This window comes from Lindgomyces ingoldianus (assembly GCF_010093535.1).
Source record: "Lindgomyces ingoldianus strain ATCC 200398 unplaced genomic scaffold BDR25scaffold_22, whole genome shotgun sequence".
NCBI classification, from domain to species: Eukaryota; Fungi; Ascomycota; class Dothideomycetes; order Pleosporales; family Lindgomycetaceae; genus Lindgomyces; species Lindgomyces ingoldianus.
Window position 1 is genome coordinate 921,849 of NW_022985183.1, and position 11,294 is coordinate 933,142.

The 11,294-nt window shown below is 36.9% G+C and overlaps 2 protein-coding genes across 2 annotated transcripts; both read left to right on the plus strand.

Moving 5' to 3' along the window:
* Window positions 1-4,201: 4,201 nt before the first annotated feature.
* BDR25DRAFT_394537 (uncharacterized protein) lies at window positions 4,202-6,541 on the plus strand (the record flags this gene model as incomplete). Its single annotated transcript, XM_033698316.1, has 13 exons — window positions 4,202-4,297; window positions 4,661-4,733; window positions 4,775-4,840; window positions 4,864-4,924; window positions 4,984-5,042; window positions 5,067-5,234; window positions 5,261-5,330; window positions 5,367-5,382; window positions 5,412-5,602; window positions 5,634-5,914; window positions 5,965-6,142; window positions 6,196-6,283; window positions 6,342-6,541. 13 exons carry the CDS (start codon window positions 4,202-4,204, stop codon window positions 6,444-6,446), a joined length of 1,452 nt encoding a protein of 483 aa, XP_033546049.1. The 3' UTR covers window positions 6,447-6,541.
* Window positions 6,542-7,275: 734 nt separating this feature from the next.
* BDR25DRAFT_315650 (uncharacterized protein) lies at window positions 7,276-8,138 on the plus strand (the record flags this gene model as incomplete). The annotated part of the gene is made up of 5 exons (XM_033691539.1): window positions 7,276-7,418; window positions 7,502-7,786; window positions 7,841-7,958; window positions 8,044-8,072; window positions 8,120-8,138. 5 exons carry the CDS (start codon window positions 7,276-7,278, stop codon window positions 8,136-8,138), a joined length of 594 nt encoding a protein of 197 aa, XP_033546050.1.
* Between the last annotated feature and the right edge of the window lie 3,156 nt (window positions 8,139-11,294).

Sequence of the window (11,294 nt, forward strand, 5' to 3'; positions counted from 1 at the left end):
TTACTAAATAAATTAAAAGTGCTCTAAAAATACTTTAATAAGAACCTAAAAAAAAAGTTTATTTAAGCTAGCTTCTTACTAGTAGTGTTACTTATACTATTTATAAAAAAACCTAAAGGTAGGCTTTAATTCTATGTTAACTACTAAGGACTAAACACTATTACTATTAAAAACTAATACTTAATTCTTTTTTTACAAGAAACCCTAAGCTAACTAAGTAAAGTAAAGTATTTTATAAAGTTAAATATTATTACTACTTTTAATAAGCTAAAGATAGTAAAGGGTAATAAGTAGCTAATAGCGTTTTAGACCTAATATAGACTATTTAAGTACCTAGTAATGCTCTTTAGCTTAGCTAACACACTTAGTACTTTTTAACATTTTATAAATAACTTGCTCTAACCCTACCTAAACATATTCTGCACTATGTATATTAATAATATTCTAATCTACAGTAATAGCCTTTTAAAGCACAAACAGCATGTATGCTTAGTGCTAAAGGCTATAGAAAAAGCAGGTCTGTAACTTAATATAGACAAATGTAAGTTCTACTAATTAAAAGTTACATATTTAGGATATGTAATCTCTATAAATAGCATCTAAATAGACCCTATTAAAGTTTAAACTGTGCTAGATTAGTAATACCTAAAAAATGTAAAAGATGTTTAAGCTTTTATAAAATTTACTAACTTTTACTAATAATTTATTAACAACTTTTTATAGCTAGTAAGCCTTATAATTACACTTACTAAGAAAAAGTTTTAATTTAACTTTAACCTAAATTATTAATAGTCCTTTAACTAGCTAAAGAAAGCCTTTACTAAAGCTCTAATACTTTACTACTTTAACTTTAAACTACTAATACTTATAGAAGCTAATGCCTTAGACTATGTAGTAGCAAGAGTTCTCTTCTAGACTAAGCTAAATAGAACTATTAGGCCTATTATATACTTCTTAAAAAGAATAAGTCCTGCAGAAAGTAATTATAAGATCTATAATAAGAAATTACTTACTATAGTACACTACTTTAAATAATAGCAACCTAAACTAGAAGGTGCAGCGCATCTAATATAGGTCCTATTTAACTATAAGAACTTGCAGTACTTTATAACTATAAAATAACTTAGCTACTAATAAGCCTGTTAGTTTAAATACCTATTTTATTTTAATTTTAAAATTACTTATTATCTTAGTTAAAATAAAGAGAAACTAGATGCTTTTATAAAGTAATCTTAAAACATCTTTACTTAAAAAGAAGTGTAAAAAGCTTAATAATAAACTCTACTTTAACTTAAGCTATTTTTAAACCTTAACTTAAATAAAATAAATTAAATAATTAATTAAATTATTACTAATAAGTATCTAAATAATAAATTTATTTAAGAAACTTTAGACTTACTTTAAAATAGCGCTAGTTAGTTAAAGAAGGTAACACTAGCTAACTATAAAAACTAAAATAGTAAGCTATATTACTATAACTAACTTGTAATTTCTAATTCTAATAAACTAAAAATTAAACTACTCTAAATTATACATAACTTACCTGTTAGAGAACACCTAGGCAGAGAAAAGACTCTTAACCTACTACAGAGAGAGTACTACTAGCCCTGCATATTCTATACTGTACGCTAATATGTATTATGTTGCTATACTTGCTGTAAAGTAAAGGCCTCTTAAAAAAGGTATAATAGCCTGCTTAAACTACTTCTAATCCCTAAATAAGCTTAGAAAGATATATTAATTAATTTTATTATAAACCTACTCTTATTTAAAGAGTACATAAATATTATAGTAGTTATTAATTACTTAACTAAGTATTAACACTTAATACTATGTTTCTCTATAACTGCCCCTAATATAGCCTAGTTATTCTACTAATATGTATAAGTTTACTATAGCCTGCCTAACATAATTATATTAGACAGAGGTACATAGTTTGTCTTAGCCTTTTAGAACAAACTTTATAAACAGCTCTAAATTATCTTTTATCTATCTATAGCTTTTTACCTAGAGACTAATAGCTAGACTAAGAACATAAACACTATAATAAAATAAGTCCTATAAGTGTATATAAACTACTAGTAAAATAACTAGGTAAAATAGTTAGCTATAGCATAGTTTAAAGCTAATAACATAACATCTAAATTAACATAAGTATCTCTGTTCTTAGTAAACTATAGATACTACCTCTAAATAGAATTTAAACTACTTATAAATACTCTCTAACTAACTTATTAATTTATACAAGTAATAAACATAAATAAACTTATTAATAAGATCTAAAATATATCTAAATATGTTTATAAAAAGCTTATATAGGCTTAAGCTTTTTAATAAGAGTACATAAACTAATTCTAAACTTCTGCCCCTGCGTATACAGCTAGCAAGAAGGTCTAGCTAGACGCTAGAAATATCTAAATAAACTAATAATTAAAAAAACTTAATTAAAAGAACCTTAGCCCTTTTATAGTAGCCTATATAGTCTTATTGCACACTTACTAATTAATCCTACCTAACAGCATAAAGATACACCCTGTGTTCCACGTATTGTTGCTGCGCTAAGCAGCCTCTAAATCTAACTATCTACCTAAATAGCTAAACCTGCTACCTAAACCTATTATTATAAATAATAAACTAAAATACATTATAAAAGACGTTAAATAAATCTAGTTTAATAAGAAAAAACATATCTATAAATACTTTATAAAATAGACTAGATACAACAAACTATTATAGGAACCTATAGAAGCCTTATAAAAGAACTCTACAGTAACTTAATTCTACGCCTAATACCTATCTAAACTAAACCTGTACTCTAATAAAGACAACCTAATGCTAGAACTACTAATGTAAAAGATTTCTTTTCTAATAAGAGGGGGGGTACTGTTACAGTATTCTCCCTAGATCCTAGACATAACTATATTAGACGTGTACTAGAGTATTATTAGTGCACGTCTAACATAAATATAACATAACATAGATATAAACTTAAGCATAAACTACTTTAACACTAACTAAACTTAAAATAGGCTTAATTTATACTTAAAGCGCTTAGACTTCTAAGCTAAGTATTTAATTACTAATTTCCTTTTAAACTTTCTTGTTCCTCACACAACGTCTTGTACCTACTATAATACCTCACGTAGTAATTAAACTAGACCTCTGTGAAGCTCTATAACCTTACTCGTGCACAATCGTGACACTGCGCTAAGTAGCCTCTTAATTTAACTATCTACCTAGACAGCTAAACCTGCTACCTAAACCTATTATTATAAATAATAAACTAGAATATGTTATAAAAGACATTAAATAAATCTAGTTTAATAAAAAAAAACATATCTATAAATACTTTATAAAATAAACTAGATATAACAAACTGTTATAAAAACCTATAAAAGCCTTATAAAAAAACTCTATAGTAACCTAATTCTACGCCTAATACTTATTTAAACTAAACCTGTACCCTAATAAAAATAACCTAATGCTAGAACTACTAATGTAAAGGATTCTCTTTCTAATAAGAGGGGGGGTACTGTCACAGTATCCTCCCTAGATCCTAGACATAACTGTATTAGACGTGTACTAGAGTATTATTAGTGCATGTCTAACATAAATATAACATAACATAGACATAAACTTAAGCATAAACTACTTTAACACTAACTAAACCTAAAACAGGCTTAATTTATACTTAAAGCGCTTAGACTTTTAAGCTAAGTATTTAATTACTAATTTCTTTTTAAACCTTTCTGTTCCTTACACAACGTCTTGTACCTACTATGATACCTCACGTAGTAATTAAACTAGACCTCTGTAAAGCTCTATAACCTTACTCGTGCACAATCGTGACATAGAGCTACAGTAATTGTGAAGCTATGTGGAGCACCAAAGACATGAGGAACTAGATTGTATTGCTAAAGGAGGGCAACTACGGGTTTATATAGTACTAGATGAACCCATCATGTGACTTAAGGCCACCAATAGCTCTAGGCTGCAGCAGGTGGCATTGCTAGGCAGCAGTACGCCAAAGGAGTGTTGGTGGCTAGCGCATGGAGAGCTCGGTAACTGCAAACAGTAATTCTTAGTTAAGCTAGTGCATAGTAGAGAAGGTTTAGAACTATAATATTACCTAAAAAATTACAAAAGTCCCTTAGATAGCTAGAGAGAGAAAGCCTTTCTTATACCCTTATTAGCTAGAGAGATGGGGCTTACGCCACTAAAGCTACTAGCAGGGGCTTGCCCCTGTCAAGGCTCTCTCCCCATCCCGTCTGAGCTTGCTGAGATAAGTTCCGATTATGTGGCAATTCTGTGCTAGCTAGAATAGGTAATCATCCTGATCAGAGGTACTAACTAGGGTGGCGGCCCTGCATAAATCAAGAGCCCCTCGCAGCCCTACAGCTGATTATTACTTCTTAGTAGTGCTGTAGGGTTCTCTAGATTTAAGAGAGTTGCTTAAGAGGCTGCAAAAGTAATGCAAGCTTAGTTGTAATTTTCTAGCACAGAAGGCTAGTTTTTACTTAACAGGAGGCTCTTTGCAGATTATGCAGTGGTATAGTAACGCAAGCGTAACTTTTTAGTAGGCACACGTTATAGCGCTAAAGAAATACTCTTAGAAGCTAACTTAGGTTAAGTATGGTTGAAATTAGGACGCGGGGATAAGTCCTATCATGTCAAAGTCAAAGTACCGATGATTTGTTCTGCCACGGCGGTTGTTCCGTTACGCATGGATGCACGTTAGCTATAGAGATAGAAATAGCTTGAAAATGTCCCCAAGTAACCATAAAACTATACAGTCATGCCACCAAAACTTATGATGTTTGGAGGCTGGGTTCATTTCGGCGTGGGATGTTTTTCGACCAACAGTGATGGACGTTACCTATGATTTGTTCCGCCACGGCGGTTGTTCCGTTACGCGTGAATGCACGTTACAGAAGAACAAGAGGGGCGCTTTTGGTAATATAGCTGAGCCGACTCGGAATCTAGGCAAATATCCTCCGCTAAACGGGGACGTTTTACAGGAAGTTGGGAGATCATGATAAATGGTGAGATGTGTGTAACATCCGAAGACCCGGGCGCTTGCTGTACTGAAGCGTCTGCAGCCCCGATTTCCGTCTCGCTCTCGTCCCCCACTGTGCCCCAAACGACTTCTCAAGTGTCAAACGCGTGTCAACTTGACCTCACAAGCGAGTACTTGCGGCATTGGGAGCTCTCGCAGTCCCCGACGCTGCCACCTCGTAACCTAACCTACCCTCACACAAAGCTGGGGCGGGTTTACCGATGGAAAAGCCACGAACGACAATATACTCTGACGGACTCAACATTCATAAAGAGTGAGCTGCCTGAAGAGGCACTGCCTATCTCTCGAGCTACTGGATGAAAGGTGTACCCTCATGGGCTCACGAGCGTCTCAGAAACGAAACATTTCATCGCATCTACGAAATCTATACCTGTACCCAGAGAACGGCTTGCTTCACCTCAAGACTGAGTGTGTCCTAGGTATATCTCTATGGCATCTGAAAATACTACCAAACATGTCGCCAACTGCTTGGAGTCGTCTGTCCTACCCCAGCTTCGCAAGCTACGACACCACACTATTGGCAGCGTCACCCCACCGAGGCAGATAACGTATCGAGACAAACGGTCGAACTGGGTACGAAAGACCTCCCCCAATACAGACAAGGGAAGCTCTACAACATTGCCGCAAGCTGTCCTCGCTGCGAATCTTGCGATTCCCCGACGACGATTCTCAAGTGCCGGACACTAAAACAGCCCAAGACTGCGAGACATGAAGACGCAGCGGACTCAGAACCGGGTTCCCCCGCCAATTCGCAGTTCACGATAAGCCGTCCGCTGGTTGGCCTTGTCCGCTGGTTGGCCTTGTCCGCCAGCGCCCTGCCCTGGCCCTACTCTCCTCGTCCTAGTGTCTAGCGCTATCCGTTTCGGCGTGCGTGTGGGCGGCGGAAGGGGCGGAGGAGATTCGAGAACGTCGCGTAGATCGCGTAGGTGAGCGCTTCGATGTTGGGCAGAGAGGATGTTGGCGGGCTTCGGGGATACTGGGGCGTAGGCTGTTTGCGGCGGGTAGAATCGGTGAAGGTGAATACGCCAATCGTGGAGAGGTGGAAAGGCTGTTTATGCTGAAAAGGTCATCGATGCGGAACGTCATAAATATTGTCGGTTGGTGATGGACTGGCCGAGAAGCTCATCGGTGACTGTGTTGCATTTGGGCTCGGCCGTCGCATGTTGCTATATCGCGACTAGGTGGCTGCCGCTGCCTCTGATGGACGTGTATATTTTATAGCGTGCTTGTAGAGTGTAGTTGTCCGTCCATGCCATGGCCGCAGGGGAGCGCGGTGGCCTGCGGCCACTGGCAGACGGGTTATAATGCTGTTGTTTTGGGGTTTTCCAAACGAGCAGGTATGAGCCTTCCTTTTCGGAAGCTTGGATGAGGAAAATTTAGCAATAACAAAGGAAGAATAGCGATATAGACAAACAAATCTCCTGTGCCGCCGACAATGTTCATACGGAGCACCGCGTCGGTCAGTTGCAAAGTCAGGTTTGACATTCGGAAGACAGACGCCGACATACTGATTCCGGCTTGGCGACACCTTAAAACTGTGAACAGTAACAAAGGGGCAAACTTTAGCCCACTAACAATAGAACACAGCATTATAATATTGCTTTAAAACACCTAGAATATAGTAATAGACCTAGTAAAATATATTTATTTGCCTTAAAAATCTAGAATATTTGCAAAAGTGGTGGAAAGTTTTATAGGCTAATTAGACATTAATCCGGCGCTTTTTTAAACCAATAAGAGAAAAGACTTGGCAAGATGTACAGTGAATAATAGAGATATCGAGTTCCTGGCGGTACCTATGCCGCCTGTGACTAAATGCGGGACAAAAATAATCCGAATGCCGATGATCACCCGAAAGAACGGAGCTTCGCATGAAGCTAGTCGTTCGCAGCGGCATTGTAGCTTCTCCCCACTACCATGGCATCTTGAGAATTGAATCGTCACGGGAAGAGAGAAATACAGTATTCGAGCTCCACGGTTGCGTGTCTCAGGTAATTTTTGAGGTTGCATAAAGACTTGTGGAGCAGCGAAGCAGAAGAAACTGACCACGCCAGATATTAATACTCAACGTCGCTCGTCTGATCATCCCACACGATCAATCCACCACAGGGCCCCTTACCCTCGATATGGCTGACCTCATCTAATTCCCAAGAGGATTTGAAGAAGAGGACATTGTCGCCTGGGGCACGACAGGCTTGATGTGCCTTGATGCGGCCTCCCAGACTGTCATAAAGACCCCTCACGATGATGACAAATGCCGCAGAGTCCAGGTGGAGAGGACGATATACGAGAGGTTCGAGCAGCGAGGCGGGCATAGGGGACTCCTGCGATACCACGGCCCGTACGATTCAGGCATCCACCTCGAACTCGCTCCAAATTGGAACCTCTCCCCGACTTAGTTTTGCAGACGCTCCCTCAAGGCAGGTATTTAACAGCTGGCCAAAGCCACTTACCGCACTCGTTCGATCTATCCCCCGCACCTCACGCGCACCCGCTCCATAATGCAGAGCATATCAATGATGCTGTCCAAACTATACCCCCGACTCCTATGGGTCCCCCGACCTGGTCACGAAAGAAGAAGGCTCCAACGCTACGAGCTAATGCTTGGGAGCCTTACAAAGCTCGAATCATCGAGCTCAATATTACGCAAAAGCTTCCGCTAAGGAACGTTAAGGAGATCATAAAGGAAGAGTTTGGCTCTACTGCTGCGTAGGTCCCCTAGGTATTGTGAGGCGTGTTTCTAATGTACTTACATAACCGTAGGGTACGACAATATCGTTCACGCACCACTCAGTGGAGGAAGGACAAAAATATCAAGCCAGAGGAAATGAGAGCAATCGCCAGAAAACAACAACGGAGGAAACTTGTTGAGGTTATAAACGTGAGCAGGAGTTTAAGGTTAGGGGATGTATAGTAGAACGACAGAAGATTGACAGGTGGATGAAACGTAACAACGTGACTGACAGCTCCTTGTATGCTCCAAGCCCAGCAGCATGTAAGTCAGAATTCTTATTATCTACTTTCAACGCTTATATACTACAGCTACGCCCTCTACCGTTGAATGCCGAACTATCTCTGAACATGATTCTCCCGTTCCAAGTCCCGCATATTCGCCAACAGCTCCAATCATGTCACCAGGACATATCACAATAGAGTCCTGGAGCTCGCAAATGCTATCACCTGCACTTTCAGTAGCAAGCGTTGTTCGGCCTCAAAATAGCGCATTTGCTGGTCAAAGTCCAGCTCCTATCTATCAATCACTTCCGGGCTTCACTCCGGGCTTCCTTCGACAGTCTCTTCCTATTCAAGGAGGTCTTGAAGACACATTGGATCTTCCCGCAGCTCCTCTACAATAGCAGATTATTTTCGTAGAATTATAGTAATATTCGTCGTGCGCATGAGCTTTCTAGTTGCTAAAAGTCAAAGTACCCCTCATTTGTCTCTCCACATGGTGCGTCTCGCTACGCAAGGATGGACATTACATGGGCAATCAGCGGCAGGCTCAGCGGGCACACGGCAGCGAGAGAGACGTCCACGGCGGGGGGCCGAGGGGCGGCCGTGGACATTCGCAGATGTCCCTGGGGCGCGATTGGGCGATGAGCGAGGCAGCGACTCAGCGGGCGGTCAGCGAGGTCTCGGACACCACTTCACCCAGCCGCTAGGATGCTAAGCCTGGAGTCACGCTGAGTCTTGAGCTCAAAGAAACTGCCGCGCAAGTATCCTGCGCCGTTGATGCGTATATCAACTATTGCCTTTTGGAATCACCAGAAATTAAACATGACCAACTCCTCCAAGATTCAGTCCGGGAGAAAATGTAACAAAAGGCTAATGACACTTTTCTCTGGGTATCCCTTGTCGTACAAGAGCTGAAGAAGGTGCTAAAAGAGATGGTAGCCTGGGAGGCGCTGCAGATCCTCGACGAAGTCCCAACAGAACTGAAGGGCGTGTATTGTCGGATGATACAACAAATCAAACGGTTGCAGCGCCAATATCCGGAACTATGCCGACAGGTTCTCTCCACTGTTCTCGCTGCATATCGTCCACTCAATCTGCAGGAACTCCACGCCTTATCTGGCGGCAATTGTAAATATGTGTGGCTCGTTCCTCACAATACGAGAAGACAATGTTTACATTACCCACCAGTCAGCTAGGGACTTTCTATCCGAGGAAGCACGACATGACCTAGTTCTGTGCGGGATTGTAAAGACTTAAAAGTATTTTTTTAAATAAGTATAATACGTTAATACTTAATAGATTATATATATTTAAGCTTAAAATAAAAGGTTTTTTTAAGTTTTATTTTATATTTAAAAAACATCTAAGTTATAATTATTTACATTTAAAAAAAATGTTTTAAATTTTTATTATTTTGTCTTTATTTCTTACACTTTAAAAATAAACCAATTGTTTATAAAATGTTTTAGTTAACTAAAATTATAATAGCTGCTAAAAGTTAAATTTTTGTTTAAAACCAAGTGTTTTACTAAGTTATATATAAGTAACTGTAGAGAACTAAGGTACTAACACAAAAGCAAGTTAGAGCGCACTAGAATTATATACTATCTTAGGTATATTTTTAGAAACCTTTTAGAGCTAATCTATATTAAGTTTAACTATAAAATGTTAACGTACCTAACAGGCTGGCCGGCCACACGGGTTGGCCGGCCACTTTTGCTAAGCCCCTACTAAAACCACTCTATTCTAGCGCAAAACAGCCTACTTTAGCCCTATATAAAGTAATATAACATAAGATATTATTTAAAGTCTACTTTTACTACTTTTTTATATATATATAAGTTATGCCTAGTTTAATTACACTACTTATATTACCTATAACTTAGCTTATTTTTTTTAGCGCGCACTTATGTTTTTAGCTTTTTTTTATTACTACGCGCTTTAAACTTCTTTAAAGTAGTTAGATAAGCTTTATTTTTAACTATTAAAGTTTTTTTTACTTAAATTTACTTCTTTTTATGTAATTTATATTATGTAGTAGCTTTATTTACTGCTTAAAGCTTTATAATCTTCTTTTACACTAACACTAGCTTATGTGTAATAATTACTGCCCTTTTTAAGACTTTTTTAAAGGCCTTTACTATAAACATTAGTAAACTATTTATATACTTTTAAATTTTTACTTTTATAAGCATTAATTATAACCTAAATTTAAAAGTATTACTTAAGGTTTATAACTACTAAAGCTTATTATTAAGAAGTAGTAGTAGTAATAAAGTATATAACTAGATATTAACGTACTTTATAGGCGAGTTGCTTACACACCTAAGTTGCTTACTTTTGCTAAGACCCTACTACACTACTCTTTTTACACTAATGCATTTCTAACAACACTACTTAAATGTGTTAAAGGAATATTAAATGCAGCTTATACTTTAGGCTTTTAAATAAAACATAACACTTTTTAAGTAACATGCTATAGCTATCTACAAAGTTTTTTAAAAGATAATAAGTAACTAACACACTAAATAACTTTTTTAAGCTAATTATATAGCTAACTTATAAAAGCTAGATAATAATAAAAAGTAGGTAATTATTTAGTATATACTTAAGCTAGATGTGTAAAAATTTCCCCTCTAGCTAGCAGCTATAGCTAATATAGCTAATTTTTTACACGCTAAGCATAATATAGGCTATATTAGCATAAACTAGCTTAATATGTTTATTAAGTGTTACCTAAAGCTTAAAGTAAAGTTTAAGTGTAAGTATAACTATAAAAAAGCTTTTTATAAAGATTTTATAGTAATTTAAGGCTAGTTTAACTTTATAAAGAATATTAAAGCTAAGTATAGTATTTAAAATAACAACATATACAACTTTAATAAGATAAAGTTTATAATAGGCTAAATATCTACTAAAGCAGTTATTATAAGTTTAAAGAGATAAGAATAGCTAAAAGTAGTCTAGCTAGGTAACTAAGAGTAGATAACAGCTATCTAAAGCATTAATGCTAAAAAGTAGGCTATTTTGCTTTTTATTATTTTTTAAAGTAGTAACTACTTTTTAAGCTAGTATAAAAAAGAAAATTTACTCTAAGATTAAGTTATTATAATCTCTAAGCATAGCTAGACTACTAATTAGCTTAGTCTAGACTAGTTAAAGCACTTTAACGCGCATATAAAAAAGTGTACTATTAGTAGCTACTGTCTGCTAGTTATTAATAGCTATAAAAGCTATAACTTACTTTATTTTTAGTAATACT